At 33.2% G+C, this 24,019-nt stretch overlaps 1 protein-coding gene across 1 annotated transcript in view; it reads left to right on the top strand.

Annotated features, from left to right (window-relative positions):
* The window catches only part of ppk13 (pickpocket 13), a 42,517-nt gene extending 31,644 nt beyond the window's left edge, over positions 1-10,873 (top strand). The window contains exons 9-10 of the mRNA XM_072523145.1: positions 4,481-4,578; positions 10,654-10,873. Of these exons, the coding sequence (XP_072379246.1) occupies positions 4,481-4,578; positions 10,654-10,847 (292 nt within the window). The 3' untranslated portion in view covers positions 10,848-10,873. The remainder of the gene's footprint in view (positions 1-4,480; positions 4,579-10,653) is intronic.
* The last annotated feature ends 13,146 nt before the right edge of the window (positions 10,874-24,019 follow it).

Here is a 24,019-nt window from a genome sequence, read left to right as displayed (position 1 = left end):
TTTGGTTACCTTAATCACACCTGTCCTATTTTTAAATAGGACGTTCCCTATCATCCTTCTGATTTTAGAACATTCACATGTATCTGCACATACATAAACACATACACACACACACACACACACACACACACACACACACACACACACACACACACACACACACACACACACACACACACACATACACACACACACACACACACACACACACACACACACACACACACACACACACACACACACATATATATGTATATATATATATATATATATATATATATATATATATATATATATATATATATATATAAATATATATATATATATATATATATATATATATAAATATATATATATATATATATATATATATATAAATATAATTATATATATATATATATATATATATATATAAACTTTTTTAATTCCTGGGTTTGTTGTGTTGTTATAAATAAAACAGTGTATTATTGCTTAAACGTTTCGGCTGTCTGTGCCATTCTCAATAAGGACTTTACGCAATAAAGTGCTTATTGAGAATGGCGAACATAGCCGAAACGTTTAAGTAATTTATTTATCTTATAGAGTACATAAATAATATAATTATAAAATATTATAACGCATTACAAACACAAAAAAAAAATATATACATAAAAACAATTATAAATCAAAAAATATATATGTTGAATATGTAATATTCTATCTGCAGAGATAGAAACGAGTGTTATTCATATTATTATAGTTTTATGTGGAGATCATTAATCCACTTCAGTGCAGCATTTGTGGCATGGAAGAAGTCGATCATGCTACCAAAGTAAGCTGTCAGGGGACATTCCATCACAATGTGTTCAATGGTATGGAGACGTTCTCCGCAGTCGCACGATTGTATCTGGTTTATTCATCATTTGAATAGTGAACCGCAGTACAGCCCGTGGGACGTTCTAAACATCTATATGTATCGTAATCTGGGATTTACAATTACGTTTCTATATTTTCTTAGAAGACTCTCTTGTCTACGGATATCTGGAGGTGTAATATGACTCAAAACAGGGAGCCATGAAATAGGGGTACTTTTAATATAGGGGAGAGGGGGGCAAGTTGTTACATAATTGATTCTATTATTTATTTGGGCAATAGTAGATCTTTTATATGAAAACTAAAATCGGATTAAGGTAGTTGATACATTTACACAAATAATGTTAATTTTAATTTATTTAAAAAATCATATTTAACATTTTGTTATTATTAATTTAACTCAACTTGTAAATTGTAACAACATACCCCACTATGAGGCAAATTGTTACAGTCCATGGGGTAAGATGTCACAATAGAAAAAAAAATTCTAAAAACTTCCCACAACATTATTTAGTGGTCACAGAAAGAACCCTTGCTTAGCTACAAAAAATATTATAAACATAACACAAAATGAAATAAAATAAAAAATGAAAATCTGAACAAACCTGTTTACAAGAATGTTAAACTAGTCACTATTGGACGAGCAGTGAATACAAAAATAAAAATCATCGTCTTTTCCACAAGCAATATGTGCCCACTTTTGACACACAATGCACCGAATCCATTCTTCGTTTTTGGACTTCGAAAATGGAGCTAAACATACCAGACACGTCGATTCCTCATCCTCTTCCGAGCTTTCAGAATCTGATTTTTTGAAGGTGTTTTTGGTAATGACGGTCCGTTTCTTACATTTTTTAACAGTAGTTTTTACCTTGTTTCTTGATTCACCTGATATGTTTCTTTTGGTTGCCCCCACATTTTTTTTTCTTTGTCTTGCCTTTTCTTCCTCCTCCAAAGCTGATTTAATGGGAGTATCAGTCAAAACAGCGGAAGTTCTTTTCTTCCGACCCCCTTTGGATTTCCTTGGCATTGCTTTTGGATAAGGCTTCAACTCCTGGGACGTTATATGAGTAGGTGAACCGACAGGTTCATTTATCGCCAAGTTAAAATCTGTGCTTGTAGAAGGTTGCTGTTGGGAAGGAGTTCTATGTGTTTCGGTGCCAATAGGTGCCGGATCTATGACTACTGTTGCGTTTATGTTTTCTGTTATTGGCCTATTTGTTACCTCTGCAGGCAAGAATTCATCATCTTGAAAAATTTCTCTGTTGTATGGCCAAATTCCTGTCACACTAAATCCTTTTTGTATATTGAGAGGTGTAACAGCAAGAGGAAATGAATCTTTAAGAACGATAGGTATATCGTAAATGTTCATTACTTTACCGGGATTAGATCTTAACCATGCATCTGCAGCACTATTAAAATATCTTTTAAGTGGGCCAAATACCGTCCTATCAAGCGGCTGCAACTTGTGTGATGTATGTGGCGGGAAACTTAAAAGAACCACTCCATTTTCTTTGCAAAAATTCAACACCGGAATAGACAAATGAGACTCGTGATTATCTAATACCATTAAAACGGGTTTCTCTTTGCTACATCGTACAAACTGGACGAAATGTTTCATAAACAACAAAAAGTTATCACATGTCATCCATCCAGAGGAATGAGATGCACCTACACAACCAGGAGGTCCATTGGCTACCATAACATCTTTGAATTTCTTTCTCGGAAATACTAAAAATGGAGGTACAAAATTTCCAGTTGCGTTGACAGCTAATGCCAAGGTAACAAGTTGACCTCTTTCTCCAGATGTGATAGCACCTACCTGCTTAGTTCCCCTTTTTGCAATGATTTTTGTAGGCCTTTGGACAGTTGTGTGTCCAGTTTCGTCCATATTGTACACTTCTTGGAGCTCAAATTTATATTTATCATAAACTTCGCCGAGATTGTTAAAAAACTGTGACACATTATGACGATTAAACGCGGTAGCTCTACCCATACTAGTAGCTTCAGGTGTCCGGACTGATAAAGTTCGATGCCTCTTCAAAAATCCATATAGCCAGTCTCTGGAAGCTATTTCATTAACCTTCCAATTTTCCGGAACAGATATTTGGTTGGCTGTTGCATATTGAAATGCAAATTTTCGCAAATCAGAAGTTGTAAGACCGTAATAAATTTTAGCAGAATGCTCAGTATATTCGGCAAGTTCCTCTTCTTTAGCATTGTTAAATATTTTTCTGGCCGTAGCGTAGCCGACTAAGTTCTTGTTACTGTTTTCAGCACCTAAGTTTGATTTTCTATTCATATAGCGGTGCAATGTCATAAAATTAACTCCATAGCGAGTAGCAGCATCCCTAATTGACAAGTGTTCTTGTAAAACCGATTGCGCCGCCCTTTCAAATTGTTCGGTTGGAATAATACCCCTTGTGGTTTTCTTGGTATACGTTCGCACCATGTTAAGCTATCTGAAAACAACCAAAACAATTTCATGATAGAAAAATTTAATAAAACCTAATCTGTGTTTCTAACATGCTTTGCGAAAATAAATGTAGGTAGGTATGCTATTCATTACAAACAAATTACTATCTACAAAATATGTCTGATCATAATATTGGATTTTTAGTGAAATCATAAATTATGGTAACCATATTGTAACCATTGTAGGTATTTCGATATATACTTACATTAACGTGTTCGGGGCAAGTTGTTACAGTAACAACCTGGCCCCAGATTATTGTAACAACTGGCCCCACGTGTACGAAATGAGGTTAAGTCAACGTTTTTTGGTAAATATTGAGAATCAATTACTAACAATAGCATGCCAATAACGAGAAATATATACGCTTCAAAACTATATAATACACATATTTATACTACTTACCAATTTCTCACAAATAAAAACAAAAGCCACCTGACAACGGTACAGTTTTAGACCCGAAACCACATTCTAAGCAATAACACTATGATGGATGTCTGACTTGAGTATCAATATCCGTTCACAGATGACGGGTCGGTTGACCCAACTTTCCATAAAATATCGGCAACTCATGATACTTGCTGCGTTTTAAAATAATTGTGTAACAACTTGCCCGTGTAACAACTTGCCTCCCTCTCCCCTATCTGCTAACAATTCTCATGATTTGATTGAGTTTGGTGTCGATTTGTTACATGGCCGTTATTCAGCCAGACTGGAGCGCGGTACTCCACCACTGAGTAGGCCAGACTTACAGCGGATGTTCTGAGAGTGGTGGCATTTATTTCATAAGGATGTTCCGCATAATTTGTGGATGATGTTATTTCGAGAGTTTATTCTGGCAGCAGTGTTTTATAGATGTTTTTTAGCAAACGCTGTCGTCAAAACAAACACTTGAAATAACAAATAATAATAAACATTTATAAATTTATAACAGACTTACAAACTCACAAATAAAAAAAATCTATTTAAACATTTACGATCAGGAAATAACAAACAATACATACACACATATACATACTGTCAGTGAGTATCCCTATCAGCCACTGTATTATATCCCATATACACATCCATATTCTATCACTATGAGCCACACCCTTTAAGATACTAGTGGGATAGCAGTAAATTAAATAGTCATATATCTTTAATTGGTTTTAGAATCATCAATGATTTTGCTGTAGTGGAATTGACCTTAGAAAGACTACCAACTGAACGATTTAAACGGAATGTTGTACGAGGAAAATTGGATTTAGTTGGTATGATATTAACTAAAATACCATACACATTAATTATTACTATTTAAAACACGATCCGATTACTGGCACAAACAGAGTTAATTAGTTTAATCTAAGATTATCGATATTTATCTTCAATTAAAGGAAAACCTGTTTAGTGACATGTAGTTGGATTTCGAAGATTTATTTATATCTTTTCCCATTTGCCATCCTTTTATACGTATTTTAATTTTTTTTTATAGAGTAGATAATTTGAACAAAGTCATAGATAAATTATCGTCATTCCCAATAATATCATCGATTCAGGCGTATTATAATCATCACTGTCATCAATATTATTGGCCGTAAAAGCTCAAAATAGTATAACGGAATGCAAAAGATCGAAATAGGAATATTCCTGTTCGTAGATACCTTCTTTGAACGTTATATAACACTTTTAATAAAGAAAAAGTTTCACCATGATGTTTTAAATAGTTGACTGAAACTACCAGATGCTGTGTAGCGATCTTCAAAATAAGGCACAGAGGAAATTATTGTATTAGATTTGTTTCTATTTGAGTCACGTGAGATAAACTTTGCAGATAAAAACTGATATAAAATACAAAAGCAGAAAAATCCAAAACCAACAGAATAAAATTCCGAACTAGGTTGTACCTTCATTTTTTTAGTTGTTGATAAATCTCTAAAATTTTACAGAACTATTTAAAATAAACTCGTGGGATCTTGAAAAGAATACAAAGGATATAAATTTTGTAAAATTGTATGACATAACTTCGCAATTGTATATTGACAATATCTTCGTTATTAAGCAATTTAATCGAGCCCATAATTGATGCAACAGAAAATGGTCACAGCATACAATGGTATGATTTTATGAACACCTAAGCCGGAGACTGTGACAGAATCTGGAATAATCAACCATATTTTGCATGATTTCAAGGCACTAGATAGTAGGCAGCAAACGCTTGAAGACTAATACCAAGTTACTCTCAAAATATGTAGTACTCATTTACTAGACCTATACAAGATAAGACAGTGTATTAGAATTTTGAATTTGGTATAATAAATAAATGGTAGATGTACGCCAGTTGACTACAATAGGCCCAACTAACAACAGATGGCTTCCAAAAATCTAACGATATATTTATGTGACTTCTATGCATATTAACGCACCTATGCGAGTAAACTATGTTATTTTTATACGCAGTATATATATATATATATATATATATATATATATATTATATATATATATATATATACAGTGTGACCCATTTAGATTGGAAACACCTCTATAAAATTTGAAGTTGTTAACCGATTTTAACCAAATTTTTTTTTAATGTCATGTAATAAAAGGTCTATTGCGGGACAAAATATGAAATATTTAGTTAAATTTTCAGGGCATTCTACGATACTTTTTCTTCGTCGAAAATGGAAAATTTGTATTAGCGATTTTTTTATTAAAAAAATTTCTACGCCACTGGATTTAGAGTGGCTTCAAATAGCTATGACAAAAATTTCATTAAGATATATTTATTAATTACAAACTTATGACAACTTAAAATTTTTAAACTCACTAAGAAAAAAACACTCTGTATTAACGTAAAAAAAAACACTCTGTATTAACCGAAACATGGAAACATAATTTTAGTTTAATCCTAGTTGCCTCTACTTGGATACATTTAGATGGTGGAGCGTAGCGTTTATGAATATTTCTTATTACATTTCTTAGTTGTTGGGGAGTAATTTCTGCACATGCCTGTCGAATTCTTGCACGGGTTCGTTTACGTCTCTTGCACGGGTTTGGTAAACTTTTTGTTTGATAACTCCTCAGAGAAAGAAGTCTAAAATTGTGAGATCTGGAGATCTGGGTGGCCAATCTATCAACGGACTACCCCGGCCTATCCAACGGTTCGGAAAATTTTCATTTATCCATTGCTTCACGGTTCTGGCGTAATGAATAGAACACCCATCCAACTGAATATACAAATTTAATCGTTCATTAATTGGGAGCTCATGAATAGCATCTCACAAGTCGGTGTACAAAAATTCTAAAAAGTTCTGTGAGTTCAAGTTTTCTTCAAAAAAGAAAGGACCAATAACTCGCTCGTTCAGTATACCACACCAGACATTGATTTTTTGAGAATACTGGCTTTTACAGTTTATTACCCAATGGGGATTATCTGCTGTCCAATAGCGACAATTCTGTGATGATACTACTCCATTTGTAGTGAAAGTGGCTTCGTCGGTAAACAACGTGTTTTTTAGAAAATTTATATTGTTTAAATATTCCCCTTGGGCCCATAAACAATATTCTAAACGTTTTGCTTCGTCGCCTTCTTGTAATGTGTGTAAGAATTTTGGTTTGAAAGGTTTAATATTATTTACCTTAAGACATCGTCGAATACTCTCTCGAGGTACATTCAAATATAAACTGGCATTCATTAAACTGGCATTATTGTTATTTCTGAAATGATCTAAAATGATTTGATAATTTCCTCTTCTTCTTTGTAATGGGTTATTTTTTAAAATTAGTTTTGATACTGCACCATATTCATTAAATATTCTATTTATTTTGTTTACCGTACCGCAGCTAATATTAGGACGATCCACATGTCTGTCATTAAATATTGTACAAACTTCCCTGGCACTTCTATCGTTATCTCCCAAAAGAATAATTTCAATTTTTTCTCTCAAACTTAATCTTGCAGCCATGACACAAAATATTATTAAAAGAATTTGAAGTAAATATTGTTGCAGATATTATGCATAAATTTATGCTAGCACTGAAATTTGTATGACACAAATAATGTCAACAGTAATATCGTTGTCATGGCAACTGAGATTTAAGTTGTAGCATGTAAAGTTAATAATAATGTAACTGCATTACTTGCATTAAATTTTTATGCTATTTTAAACATTTTTTTGTCTAGTAGTGGTTTATTATTAAAATTATTTGAAAAATAATTAGTTTTATGGTTATCTATTGATACAGGGTGTTCTTTTTTGACTCGTAGCTTAGTGAGTTTTAAAATTTTAAGTTGTCATAACTTCGTTATTAATAAATATATTTTAATAAAATTTTTGTCATAGCTATTTGAAGCCACTGTAAATCCAGTGGCGTAGAAATTTTTTTAATAAAAAAATCGCTAATACAAATTCTCCATTTTCGACGAAGAAGAAGTATCGTAGACTGCCCTGAAAATTTAATTAAATATTTCATATTTTGTCCCGCAATAGACCTTTTATTACATGACATTAAAAAAAAATTTGGTTAAAATCGGTTAACAACTTCAAATTTTATAGAGGTGTTTCCAATCTAAATGGGTCACACTGTATATATATATGTATATATATATATGTATATATATATATATATATATATATATATATATATACTATGTATAAATAAAAAGAAATACCAACGCAATCAATAATAAAAAATTTACACAGAACCTGAATAAAATATATTTCAATCTGATTTAAATAATAATAAATAAAACACCATAAAAACTCTTAAAGTCGTAACATATCTCCACTTTACCTTTTTCGAAAACACCAGCGATACGCCCATATAAAAATAATTATATACTAATGACAGTAAACCATGAGATACCAAATATCAATTTTTTACTTCTGTTAATTCATTAATGTCAGTGTCCCGTTTTACGTTTTGGTAACTGGTAACTTTTATATAGTTTATAATAACTTTTTGTTCCTAATCTTGTACATTTTAGAATCTTGATAAAGGCAAGGGTTTCCTGCCGAAACGTTGTTTTCAATAAACAATAAAATTCTGTTCCAAATGTAATACTATTTAATATATTAATATATATATATATATATATATATATATATATATATATATATATATATATATATATATATATATTTCTTCTTCTTCTTACTCAGATTTTACCCTTTTTAGAAATCATTGTTCCTTATTCTTCTTCGACACTCATTTCTGTCCATCGTGTTTTCTTTATTTAAACCTTTCTCTTTCGCGTTCTCTGTCACGCAGTCCTTCCATCTTTTTCTTGGTTTTTTTCTACCTCTCTTTCTCTTAACAGTTATATACTTCGTCCCACACAGTTTTTATTTCTATATCTGACGTGACCAAACCATCGCAGTTTTGGTTCTTAAATCTTTTTTGAGACTGTAGTTACTCTAGTTCTTTCTGGAATCACCTCGTTCCTGATCTTGTCCCTTCTAAAACAACCAAAATCCACTGTAATATTTTCATTTCAGCTAACTCCATCTTCTTTTTCTAAACCTTCTTTTAAAACAGCACTTCACCGCCGTACATCAAAGCAGGCCTCACAACACTCTTGTATATCTTTCCTTTTAGCTCCACCCATTTATCGATCACAAAGTATCCTGCTCATTCGCTTCCAATTAAACCAACTCACCTGTATTCGTCGGCAATTTCTCAATCTTGTATTCCATTTTCCATTATGTAGATGTCAACGTATTTAAATTCTCCTACTTTTTCTAGTTTGTCCCTAAGCAATTCGATGTCCCTAACCATTCCTTTTCCCCCTAACCGTATTTAAATGTTCCTACTTGTCCTGGTTTTCCCTAAGCAATTTGATCTCCCTAACTATTGCTGTTCTTCCTAACCAATATAATCTGTTTTCGACATGCTAACTTTAAGTCCTCTCTCTTTAATAACCTTTTTTCATCCCTCCAACTTCTTCTCCAACATTTCTTTGCTCTGACCTACTAACACGATATCATCCGCAAAGAGCATTCACCAAGGAGCCCCCTCCCTTACCTTCTCTATCAGTAGATCCATAAATATATTAAATAGGTAGAGACTTAGTGAAGAGTCTTGATACAAACCAAATTTTACTGGAAAATTTTCGGTTAATCCGATAGCAGTCCTTACTTTGGCGAACGCTCCCTTATAAATATCCTCCACGAGCTTTAAGTTCTTCTTAAACCCATTTCTCTTTCACACATCTCCATAGCTCTTGTCTAGAAATTGTTTATACGCCTTCTCAAGATATATAAATACCATATGTAGCTCTCTTTTCTTCTCGCAGCATTTCTCTATCAAACTTAACTGCATCCATTGTTCTGCTTCCTGACATAAGCCCAAAATGTTCTTCTCATATCGATATCTCTCTCCTTAATCTTCGCTCTACAGTTGTGTACCTCAAATTTTTATTGTGTGCAACATTAACTTAATTCTACATAATAACTACAGTTCTTACAGTCCTGAATGTTCCCTTTAGCTTTATATAATGGTGCGATCGCAAAAAGATGTACAATGGTCGTAACTGTCTTCCGCGCACTGAACAATGAGTTTTATTATATTAAAAAAACCTACAATAAAGTACATAAATAGTTTCTGATGTATAATGGTCTATATTTATTATAAAACTCAAATTATCTAAAAAATTAACAATTCAGAACGTTTTCGGTCTTATCAGACCATCAGTAGTGAAATCATTTTCTTAGTAGTTGCAGCTAGCCACATAGCAAGGTTAGATCATAGCACTGACAGTAACGCTCGCATTTAAAATAATTTATTTTACCTGAAATCGATAATATGGTACGATCCTATGGTCGGGACGAGGGTCGGCCTCTCGTTATGAGCTTCCACTAAGGTTACGTTCATAACGGAGACCATTACCATAATCGATCGATAGGTAAAATAAATGCATTATTTTAAATGCGAGCGTTCACTGCCAATGCTATCCTCTAAGCGAGGATACGATGCGATGGTCTCCGTTATGAACGTACCATTAGAACACATATTGAAAATATTAGATTTTAAAAATGTTGTGACCCTGCTCGAAAAAAGGACATTGAAGTCCTACGGAGGAAACCAGCCAACTGATTAGATCAGAAAGTGAAAATTAATTACAATTAACAAGTCTTTCGAGAGCTTTTAGTATAGTCTTACACTACTACATAATATTTATATACCAAGATAATTTATTCAAATTTGTATCGAATAATACCAATACTGTTCTTAAAACAATTTTCTCTCTCTTTTTAAAATAACTTTTGATGATATATTGGCTCGTATATTTGTTTTAGTGTTTCGTTACTAATCAAATTTACAATACGATATTTTATTTGTTTTAGTGTCAATGGGAGGAGCTACAGCCTTGTTTCTAGGAGCAAGTCTTTTGAGTTTTATAGAAATATTTCATTTTTTCCTTATTACTCCCATAAGTGACTATGTTAGAAACCGCAAGAAAATCCAAAACCCTAAGTGGACCGTAAAAGATGATAAATTTGGACGCAAAAATAATGAAGCACTTCCTTCAATAACCTAATGAAAATCTACATAATATCAGTATTTGTTGGCATAATAGAATTAGCAATAAAACACGATGTTCAAAATGTTAGACTAATACACATATTTACTGATTACATTAAAGTTAATATAATTAACTGTTGATATTTTTTGATGACAATAGCAATAAGGCGATTTACTTACAGTAATTGCCAAAATATACAGTACCCAAAATCTAGACCGTTAGAATTTACTCTTCGTTCATATTTGGCTAACTTTACTTTTGAATTAACAGCAAAAACGAAAGAAGGATATCAAATAGAAAATAACCAAATAAAAATAATATGTTATGCAGATAACGCATTAGGCTATTACACCAGTTTATCTGGGAAAAAATCATTGATTTCACGTAAAAATCTTATACATACATTTGAAGGTTCTAAAAGGTATATGAGAGGTACCTAATGAAAAATCCGTGAAGACGTACAGCTGATTTTGCTTTGTTGTTGTATTAAACAAAATTCAAAAAAGTTTGGAAAAAAATGGTTCAAATAAAAATTGTAGATCTTGAAAAGTTCTTCAATTTGCGAGTTTCTTAATAAAAATACATAAAGAATTCACCAAGAAAGTTGCAAAAAAACCCTTAATTTTGCAGTAGTTTTTAAATGTTAATAACTTTGTTTTTTGCATAATGAGATGTAATATAACTACTTAAAATTATGATAGTTAATGAGTTATTAAAGTGTGCTAAATTTCAAATATATCGACCAAATAGTTTATAAATTATTTTTTTTTTATATCGAAGAGTGATTATTTACACAGCTGTTCTTGCTCAGACAGTTACTCTAGGGGTACTCAGGTACTCTGTAAATCGAAATCGATTCTTAAGCTTTTATTTTTAAGGTATATTAAAAAAACTGTATTTATTAACCTTTTCAGTACGGGGCCTTTTTTTATTGTACTTTCCTTACCGCCGGCACATTTTGGATTGTCTCTGCGCCGGATGACGTGTATGACCGTCACCGTAATAAAAGTTTAAAAAACAGTAACAAGGGAAATCATACAGTGAAAAAACTTTATTACATAAGAAAAACCAAAAATTTAAATGCTAAATACATAATAAAAAACTCAGGACTAAACTAAAAGGAAATAGAAATAAACAGTTAACTTTCAAAAATCAGCTAATTGGTGATAAATCTTAAAACAGGGCACTACACATAGCCCAACATCACATTCTCTACACATATAGCTGCTTTCCTTTCTCTTCTTTGGTCCTGCCTTTGTCTGGGAGCAAACTCTGCATCTCCTAGTGGCGCTTTTCTTTCCCTCTTTCCGTGGAACCAATTCCGGAAAATGCAGTTCTGTCAGTCTTGAATTCCCTTGATCAAAATGAACTGGTTGTGGCTCAATTGCTGCATATCTGAAACAAATATTTTTATTAGAAACGTTGATTGCCAAACTTAGTGCTTTAAAATACCTTTCCAACAACTGCCGAATAACTTGTAAGTGGAACTTTGCAACTGGAACCTTTTCTGCATGTTGCGTCAAAAACATTGCGTGGGTATTTAGTAAGGTAGATAGATAGATAGATAGAACGTTTATTGACCACTTTACATAAAGTTTGAAGTCCGTATAAAAAATACAATAAAAGATATAATAATGTAAACTTAAAATTAACTTAACCATATTGGCTAAAGTAATATACATATGTAAGTATTAGCAGAAGAATTAAAATTAAAAATTTAAGATAAAAAAAATCTCTAACCAAAAAAAAACAAACCTAAACTGTCACATAAAAAATCTTTGAAATATGGAAGTAACAAAAATGTGCAAATAATTAAGAATATTCCCGAATCGATGACTAAATAAACTAATACATAAAACTTAGTACATTTTAATAGCAATAATACAATGTGATATGTAGATAGTAAATCGACAGTATTCTGACCAAACTGGGTACACGTTATAAAGGTGTATTGAGGTATTCTGTCTTTGAGTAAAAACAATATGTTAAAAAATGCTTTCTGATCCTATTTTTAAACAGTGGTGGAGACAGAATTTTTATTTCGTTAGGCAGATAGTTATACAAGTGAATATCAATTGAATTCTTTGTGCTCTTTGATAGTCTGAATCGTTGTGACCTAATTAAATCCCTCGATCTTGTTAGATGATCATGTAATTGGGAGTTTATAGTAAACTTATTTTTATTATCGTGAATTTCCAACAGTGTTGCATACATATAAAGCGAAGGTAGAGGCATAATACCCATGTTCAAAAATAATGGTTTACAATGATCCCTTAAATCCGCTCCAGCAAGTATCCTCACCACCTTCTTTTGTAATTTAAATATTCTGTCGGCATGACCAGAGTTGCCCCAAACAGCTATTCCATATTGTATATGACTATGAAACAATGAAAAGTAACACATTTTAAGGGTACTTTTAGGTACCAAATAAACCAGGTTACGCATTACAAATATTGTACTGGCGAGTTTAGAACTTAAGTTGTCTATATGGATGCCCCAATCTAAGTTGTCATCCATAAAAATCCCTAACAATTTGATGCTATATCCAAAAATGTGTCTTCGATCTGAACTGAAAACTATATTTTGATTTTTATCCTCGTTTAGTTTTAGTTTATTATGTGTAAACCAGTTTTTAATTTTAAGCACATCGTTTCCTATTTTGTTATTTAAATTATATTGATTCTGGTCGGTACTAATAACGGTTGTATCATCTGCAAAACATATACACCTTAAGGGGTGGGTATAATGAAATATATCGTTGAGATATAGAAGAAAAAATGTAGGTCCTAATATAGACCCTTGGGGAACTCCATGTTCAACATTGTGAAAATTGGAGTAGTTATTATTTAAAAAAACGGCCTGTTTTCTGTTTATTAAATACGATCGAAATAAATTAAGAGCATTTCCCCTTATGCCATATTTGTGCATTTTGTCTAAAAGTAAAGTGTGTGAGACACAATCAAAAGCCTTAGATAAGTCACACAATGTTAAAGACACGAAGTGACCTCTCTCTAGGCCATCAACTACTTCCCTTACAATTTCCTGAATTGCTTGAGTAGTGCTGCATTTTTTTCTGAAACCATATTGATTACAATGAAGTATTTTGTACTTTTCTATATACTCTATTAAGCGGTTATTCAAAATACTTTCAAAAATTTTACCAAGAATGGGAATAATAGAAATAGGGCGATAATTTTCAATTTCTTCTGGAGATCCTTTTTTGAGTAGCGGTAACACTTTTGTTACTTTTAATACATCGGGAAAAATTCCTTCGATAAGGCAAAGATTATAAAGTATGACCAGTTTATCAATAATAATATCCAGAGTTTCTATCACTAATTGTTTGTTTAAGAAGTAAAAATCAGTGCATTTTGAGTTTTTCAAGCTGTATAATGTATTCCTAACTTCAGTATCACTAACAGGTGTTAAAAACAACATCCAACGAATGAAAGAATAGCTTGACATACCATTTGATTGACTTACGAGTGCAATCAATACTACTAATCATCATGTCCGATCTGTCGACGGCACCCATATGCTTGTTATACTCTACAACGCATAGAGGATTCTTTATGTTTTCCTTTGTAATTCTGCTTATCTTTTGATGTGGAAGTGTTACAATTTGATTTTCGTACATTGTTGTCAGCATAACAACATTGCGGCGGTATTTCCATTTCAGTGCCAACATAGTATCGCTGCTTCTCCAGTCGACTTCACCAGTTTTTAGCTTTTTTCAGACAATGGCATCGTTGTGTTTTAGAACAGATAATTTGACAGAGATGGACTGGTATAAAAGTTATCAGTAAACAACGAATGCCCTTTATTTAAATAAGGGCTTAATAGTTTAGCAACAATGGCTCCCGTAACACCAAGATTCTGATTTTCTTGGCCTTGTATATTTGTTGCTTTACCTGCATATATTATGAAATCTAAAACGATGCCGGTTTCGCAATCACAAAGAACGTATAATTTTATTCCAAACCGATGCCTTTTAATTTTTATGTCTTGTTTAAAACACAACCTTCCTTTGAACATGACCATGCTCTCATCTATAACTAAATTCTGGTATGGATAAAAATGGTTCTGAAAGTTTATTTTTAATTTTAGCATTCCGTGGTCAATTTTATGCAAACGATTATTTACTTGCACTTCCTCGTTATTACAAAAGTGCAAATAACGGCGAATTAGAAAATATTTATCTCTTGACATCCTTTGACGAAAAATTACCGTATGCAATAAATTATCCTGAGACCAGTACTCCTTCATTTATAATTTCTTGACGCTTAACATCAACATAGTTAGTGCAAGAAAAACATACATTTTTGGAAGATTAACATTTTTCCACTTTTTAGCATTCTGTTGGGTATCGTACCTGTTAGTTTCCCTTACAAATATATTTACTATTTCTTCCACAAAACAGGCTCACAAAAAAATCTACTTGTTTTGACTTTGGAGTTAGGCTATTACTCTCCAAACCACTTTCACTTTGGTCAAATTCGTGTATTCGAGGAACAAATTCGTTCTTGGTCCAAATTAATTCCTGTTCGCTTCGCTGCAATATAGCTTCCACATCCTCTAGTTCCTCATTTTGTGTTACTTGTTCGGGCTCGTCATTTTCGTCGATTGAAGAGACTTCAGAAATAACACTTTCACTTTCGGAATCAGGGTGGTATTTACTGCCGCTGTCCTGAAATGGCTCTTTTTCACTAAGGTACAAATCATCGTCATCCGTAGCGTTAAAAATGTGTCTAATGTCACGTTCGTCTAAGCCACAATAACTGGAATCTTGTTGCTTACGCTTTTGGCCACGTGTTGGCCTTTCAGAGGGACCGGCACACTCTTCCGCCGACATTTCGAGTAAGACTAACCATATATATTCTTTATCTATGAGACTAACACCAGCAAAAAAAATGCAAGCATGATGCAGACAATCTGCCGCCGGTCGTCGTATATTTTCGGCATCGCCGAAATATTCCGCCGTCCGGCTATGTGGTCAACCTAACGTTGACTTAAAATTACGGCGATCGTCTGTGATGAAACGAAAGTTTCTGAAGGTGTCGCATCGATAAGGCAGTAGGCCAATGGCTACGATTAAACAATGTCGGATATATACGTCAGCCGGCTGGTGGGTACATTCTTTAACTGACGGATAAATCCGTCGGCCGTACTGAAAGGGTTAAACAACAGTTTGAAACATACTGACGTTTTAGTTTATACACAATTATAATAACTTTAAATTTTTTTACGTCACACGACTGTATTTAGGCTCAATGAAAAGTTGGTGAAAAAACAGACTTAAAAAAAAACAAAATCTTCTATGACCGATAGGAAACAAGATAGCTTTCTAAAAATCACATTTCCATTGTTTATTAATATTAAGAGCTGAATATTGAACAAATTATAAATGTAGATATAAATTTTATGATCCATGTTATAGGTAGAATATACCAAGGAATAAAAAGTTATAACCCATTTAAATTAATAAACCCACAAATAAATTCTTACATCAATGAAGCCTGATGCTTTAAACGGCTAAAAATAGCTCTAAATACAATAAAAAAATAATTATTTAATTTAAACAACTTGATTGTCGATTATTGTCTCGAGTGAACTTTTACTTTTAAAAACAATGACGAAGAGAAGTAACGATGCGTGATCCCATATTTGATGAACCTACCTTTTTATAAGAAACAGTGCTCCAGTGTTATGGTGACGTTATATGATATTTCCTATATATCCAAAAAGACGTATCCGGCAGTGGTGAAGGTAAAAATAAAACAGTTACCAAAATAGTTAAAGCTGTTGTGAACAAAACTCAACAAATTTGGATAAAAGCAAGTTTACCGTTTATATCAGACCAGCAATGTATTGCATTATTAAAAGAGTGTCACCGACAATTTACGAACATTAAAAAGTCACTTAAGAAAGCAAGTGATGCTGCAAAAAATAAGCTTCAAAATTTTCGTGATGAGGCTAATACTGAGCTTTTTGACATTTCAAAGTGCAAATGTATATTTATAAGGAGTCGAACAAAGTTAGTTCCAACAATGAAACAGGCTTTCCTACATAGAAATAACCCTCCAATTTCATGCACTAGCAAAAGCAATAGACCAAACTGGATTATCGAGTAGAAAAGGCGCAATGAGCGCTAGTGCAGTATTTGAAGATATTGGATGAATATTCATAAATGACAAGTCTTATGTAATAGACAAGTCTATTACATAAGTCTATTATGATATAGAATAATCAACAAAGAAAAAGGCAACGACTTGATTTACAAAAAAACATAATAAAAGATGGTGCTAGTCTTGAAGCTCTCTACTTTGATGGTCACAAAGATCAAACCCTTTACATTAAAAAAAAACAGGAAGAGTCGTCATCTAGAAAAACCATTGCCGAAGAACATATAGTGTTATTAAAGAAACTAGGTAGCGACTATCTAAGGCACGTAACACCGGAAAATGGTATTCCAAAGACCATACCTTCAACGATTTTCAAATATTTAAGCTTCTGAGCGATTGCCTGTTATGTACTACGAAAAAAAATCAAAGTTACTTTGTCTGATGTAAATTTAAAAGAATTAAGCAGCGATCAAAAATATTTATACCAGATGTGCGCTGCCATATCTACCGGAAACTGTCTATATAATTTAGCGAATAAATCTTCTGGCAAGTTATCCTATGCAAGATGGCTAACTACGGCAAATCGTATATTGCCTAGTTTTCCCCCACCTAGTTTAAAAATTTGAACAGAGTATATTTTGCGAGTATATGCTAAGGTTTGGTTTCTAGTAAAAACTGTACCATTGTGTACATTTGGAGCTCATCACCTTTGGAAGCTTATTGAATATTCCAGATATTTAAGGGACGAACTAAAAGCTGTAGTTGACCTTGTGATTCAACGAAATGGTTTTTATGGTCATCCTAAAAATATTTTACTAACGATGATCTTTGGCTCACGAAGTCACATAAGAGAATTAGGATACAGAAGGATATTAAATGCAGGTCAAAAGCGAAGGAAAATCTTGAATAACACTGAAAAAAATTGAAATTTCCAAATTCAATTTTGAAGCGGAATCCTCCATTGATTTAATAAATTGGCAAGAGTGCAGAGTAATGGAGCCGCTCCAATGACAAAATATCTGGCTGATAAAGCTACTCAAGAATTTATTAAAACTGTTAGCTATCCAGAAGGAGATTTATGGAAGTTACCCTGACATATATTTTATTTTATTTATCATGTCTAATTGGCAAATCTTTGGGCATAATAGGAGCTCGCTCCTCTGCCCTTATTTGTAATATAATAATAATAATATATACAGGTTGTTGAAAGAGGTGTCAAATTAGTGACGGCGGCCTCCTCGGCCGTATGTGGATTAACTAATAGGGATGGTTGGATACGTACGACTATGAAGTAGGAAATTAAAAATAGCTCATATGGTTGGGTGGATGGGTAGGCAGGGATGGAACTCGATGGCAGCTACCTCCCCGTGGTGAGTTCTAAACCCCGTGGTGGGTTATATTGTATATTTTTATCTACAAAATAAGCTAAGAGTCCTAAGTAGAAATGTCGAAAAGTACTTGATTCTTTTAGCCTTAAGGGGGCCTAAATATATAAAAATTGAAAATATTTATTGTGCGTAATTAGAAAACTATATTACATTATTTCATAGTATAGGCAAATTAATTTGTTGATTTGTTTTTGTTTGTGTTTTGTTGGAGCTAGCGGGGGTCTCAAACAGTGACAAAAAAAAATGTAAATGAAGAATAAAAAACATAGATGAGCCATGTTATTTTAGTACTCCTTACTTCATTAAAATTCACTCAATTTGGATGAAGTTCAATTTGGATTTAGAGCAGCACTCAAAACAAGGGAAGTACTTTTCAGTTTTCAAGTTCTAATAGAGAGATTTAAAGATATCAACTGCGATTTGTATGCATTGATTTCGAGAAAGCATTTGACAAAATACCACATGAGAAACAAATCGATATCCTAAAAACATCAGGACGCATTGGTCAGGATATAAGAATAATCTCAAACTTATATCTCGGATAAAAAGCAACGGTGCGATTCGAAAATGAACTGTCCAAGATCTTCACAGTCGGTAAAGGACTTAAACAGGGTTGCATACTGTCACCAGCATTATTTAAGCCTTGGAAGAATCAGAAGATGGTATTGCAGTAAATGGCCAAGTTATAAACAATTATTAGACATGCAGACGATAAAATATTGCTTCCACAGAATGCGCAAAGGCTTCAAGGGATGATGTATGATGTAAAAACATACGCGCATATACACCAAATTAGAAGAACACCTGAGTGAAGTTCAATTTGGATTCAGAGCAGGACTCGGAACGAGGGAAGCACTTTTTAGTTTGCCAGTTTAATACAGAGAGTCAGGGATGTCAACTGCGATGTGTATGCATGTTTTATTGATTTCGAGAAGGCATTTGATAAAATCCCTCATGAGAAACTAATCGATATCCTAAAAACATCAGGACTCGATGGTAAGGATATAAGACTAATCTCAAACTTATATCTCCAACAAAAAGCAACAGTGTGATTAGAAAATGACCTGTCAGAGATCTTGATAATCGAAAAAGGAGTTAGACAGGATTGCATATCGTCACCGGCAAACATCTTTAGAGAGGCCTTAGACGAATCAGATGGGATTACTGTAAATGGCCAATTTATAAACAATATTAGATATGCAGACGATAGTGTTGCTGGCAGATAGTGCGCAGGGGCTCCAAAGGATGATGGATAACGTTGTAGAAATATGTAAAAAATACGGCCTGAAACTAAATTCCAAGAAGACGAAAATAATGATTATTAGTAAGAACACCAACATAAACGCCCAAATTACAATAGGCGATACACCGTTAGAAAGAAATTTAAAAAATATGCTATTTGGGCTGGAATATTAAGGATACTCGGGATTACAGATACAAAATAAAAACTCATATTGAAAAAGCCAGAAGATCTTTCTACGACCTTAGGAAGATTATCTGCAACTTATCTTTAAGTCATGTCATGAGTTGCTTGTGTGAGTCCATTTCAAATAGGTAAAAGAAATAAATTGGACTTACTCTAATGAAATATAAATATAAATTAAATTAAATATAAATAACTTTAATAATTTAAATAATATAAAACATCACTCTTTCATTTAATAAAAAATCACATATACCTTACTCCTATTTCATTTGTTCATCTCTCTCCTCAAGAAACTTCCTCGTTAATTGTCATACAGTTACAACATTGACCGAAGATCACCCATTATCAGCAATACAGGATAGTTTGAACTATATATCACGAATCATTATATAAAAATTCTTGTACCAGAATGTAAGTAGTATTTTGTTTTTTTCTAATTTATTACAATTCAATAGATTATCTCTTACCAATTTGTGGGTTTTTACTTTGTCTGCTAAATCAATTTTATGCATATTAATAAATACAGACATGTAATATTGGCATAATTACTATAACTTTTTTGATCTATATCTTTATAAGACAGCACCCTAATATGGGCTTTTTATAATTTCAGCATTTAATTTACTTTGTACCGTTTGACCTGAAGTTGCTTTGTAAATTTTAGTAAAATTAAATTGATTGTGAGTAAGTCTAATTTATTTCTTTTACCTATTATCTTTAAGTATCAATATACGCATAAGAATTTTTAGATGTTACGTCGTTAGTGTCCTCCTCTATGGAGTAGAAAGCTGGAGCCTTACAGAAGATGCCATAAAACAATTAGAAGCATTTAAAATGTGGTAGGGAACTCTCGAGGGAACCTGTAACCTCTAGAGAGTGCGTCCCCAGATGGCGGATAGGGGAATGCCCGACCCGGTTTACCGGTGGGTAGGAGGGAAATAAAATACCTCCCGTGGACCAACAGGTAATTCACCGAATGATTGCCGGTATAAGCAATTCCCCACTTATAACCAACGGCTGCGGGCGGATGAGTTAATAAGTGAAAGGGCACTCTTTTGTCCAAGGGTTGGGAAACTGGTCCTAAAGGCGGATGAATCGAAAAATAGGTCAACGGCGTAAGGATGCAGAAGGCAACGGGGAACCACTGCATTAAAGACTCATAGAGTACCCCTAGTAAAGTTATGAATGGCAAATGACAAGTAGAGTAACCAAACTTACTGAGCACGGAATCCAAGATCCGGCAGAAGAGGAATAACTGTAGATCACAGGGCCTCCCAGGTCGTAAACCAGAGAAATCCCTGTGCACTTAAGACATTGAAAATAGCAACCTGGAATGTCAGAAGTCTATACGCAAGTGGTAAATTAGCGAACGTACTGCTTGAAATGGAAAACCTCCAAATTGATGTTTTAGGTATAAGTGACGTACAGTGGCCAGGTTCAGGCAAACAAATTACAAATAATGGAACCATGTAATATTCAGGTAACAACGAGGTCAATCATCGCTATGGTGTTGCTATCTTAGTTGCAAAAAAGGTCAATTACTCTGTGAGAAGTTTTACTCCTTATTCTGATAGGATCTTATCAATACAACTTCAGTCTAAAAAAGGTATAGTAAATTTTATTCAAGTTTATGCTCCTACGGCAGATAAAGATGACAACGAGATCGAACTATTTTACCATGATTTGGAACAAGTCTTAAAATCAATGAAGAAACATCACACTACAATAGTAATGGGCGACTTCAATGCCAAAGTTGGCCAGGGAAGAGTGGATGGATATGTGGGGGAATATGGTCTAGGAAATAGAAATGAACGTGGTGACCGTTTGATACAATTTTGCCAGACGGAGAAATTTGTAATAGCTAATACACTTTTTAAGCTACCAAAAAGAAGATTGTATACATGGAAATCTCCCGGTGATACAACGAATAGAATAATCCGAAATCAAATTGACTTTGTCCTCATTAGACAAAGATTTCGTAATTCTATACTGTCTGCCAAAACTTTTCCTGGAACAGACATTGGTTCAGACCATAACCCCATAGTAGTCACATTACGAACCAAATTGAAACTGGTTAAAAAAACCCACACAAAGTAGAATTGATATTAAGAGATTAAGGGAACCACAAACAGAGAAACAAACTGTAAAAACTCTTACTGAAAATCTACGTAATGCCCAAGAACTGAATAAAAGTAGTTATAACATTGATCAGAAATGGGAAAATATAAAAGTAGCAATTATTAAAATAGCAAATAAAAACTTAAAACCAAAGAAAAGAAAACATAAAGACTGGATGACTGAAGAAATACTACTATTAATGAATGAAAGAAAATCATTCAAAACAAAAAATCCAATTAAATATAATGAAACTGATCGATTAATTAAAAAGAGAATAAAAGAAGCTAAGGAGAGAATGTTACATGAGCAGTGCCAAGAACTAGAAGAAATTGAGAAAAAATATGACTTTTTAACATGCATAAAAGAATTAACAGGAATGAGAAAAACACTTCAAACTAGGCAACTAAGAGATGAAAGTGGTGCACTTATAACAGATATAAACCAAAAAATGCAGGGATGGGCACAATATATAGATAGCACAACTTTTTGAAGACAAAGAGAGAGCAGAAGCACCAAAAGAATTTAAGGATGATACTGGGCCTGACATTATACGAGAAGAAATTGAATATGCAATGAAACAAGCTAAAGGTGGTAAATCTCCCGGGCCTGATGAAGTTCCTATCGAGTTACTCAAAATTGTGAATACTGAATCTATTGATCTTCTTTTGGATCTATTCAATACCATATATAGAACAGGTATAATACCTAAAGAATGGCTCCAATCAACATTCATACTGCTACCCAAAAAAGCCAATGCAAAGGAGTGCAATGAACATCGCACCATAGCCTTAATGAGTCATGTCTTGAAATTGTTATTAAAAGTAATTCACAATAGAATACACAAGAAATTAGATGAAGGCATAAGTAATACACAAATGGGATTTAGGAAATGACTGGCAACACGAGATGCACTGTTTGCAGTAAGTATTCTTCTGCAGAGATGTTTAGATATAAATCAGGAAGTATATGCCTGTTTCATTGATTTTGAGAAGGCATTTGACAGAGTGCAGCATAATCGGCTTAAAGAAATTTTATTAAATAAAAACATAGACAGTAGAGACATTAGAATCATATGTAACCTCTATTGGAACCAAACAGCAAAAGTGAAAGTTGAAAATGAACTGACCGAGGATATTCAGATTTACCGTGGGGTCCGCCAAGGGTGTATTTTATCACCCTTGTTATTCAATTTATACAGTGAAGCCATCTCAGAATTAGCGCTTGCCGAGGTCAGTGAGGGCCTTATAATAAACGGTGAGCCACTTAATAACATAAAATATGCTGACGACACCGTCCTTCTGGCACGAACACTAGAAGAACGGCAACACCTTGCTGAACAACTAAATATATATTGCAACGATTATGGACTAAAAATAAATTTAAAGAAAACCAAGTTCATGGTATTTACAAAAGCACAAAACATCAAAGTTAAGCTAGTACTAGATAATACAGAAATTGAACTACTGTTCAATATACTGAAATAATACTGAATAATACTGAAATACTGATCAGACAAAAGAAATAAGATGCTGCATTGAAATTGTACGGTCAACTTTTAATAAAATGAGAAAACTTTTTTGTAATCGCGATATCAATATATCGCTCCGAATAAGAATGCTTCGATGTTATATTTTCCCTACCCTTTTGAATGGGGTTGAAACTTAGACACTTAAAAAATCCAACGTTAAAAACCTAGAAGCATTCGAAATGTGGTGTTACCGACGTATTTTGAAAATATCATGGATGGATCGCAAAACAAACGAACAAGTTCTCGAACAACTAGGAAAAGAATGCGAAGTTTTAAATTCCATAAAAATCAGGAAATTGGAATACTTGGGGCACATCATGAGAGGTGAAAAATACGAATTACTAAGGAATATAATGCAGGTAAAAATCAAAGGCAGAAGAAGCGTAGGAAGACGTAAAATCTCGTGGCTACGCAATCTCCGTGAATGGTTTGGATGCAGTTCAATTGAACTATTCAGGCGCGTAACCAACAAAATTATAATTGCCAGAATGATTTCCAATCTCCGATAGGAGCGGAACGTGAAGAAGAAGAAAAATGTGGTGCTACCGACGTATGTTGAGGGTCTCATATATACACCACACAAGTAACATAACTATTCTCCAGAG

The sequence above is a fragment of the Diabrotica undecimpunctata genome, chromosome 2 (assembly GCF_040954645.1).
Source record: "Diabrotica undecimpunctata isolate CICGRU chromosome 2, icDiaUnde3, whole genome shotgun sequence".
Taxonomy (NCBI): Eukaryota; Metazoa; Arthropoda; class Insecta; order Coleoptera; family Chrysomelidae; genus Diabrotica; species Diabrotica undecimpunctata.
This window is presented reverse-complemented; position numbering and strand designations above follow the sequence as displayed.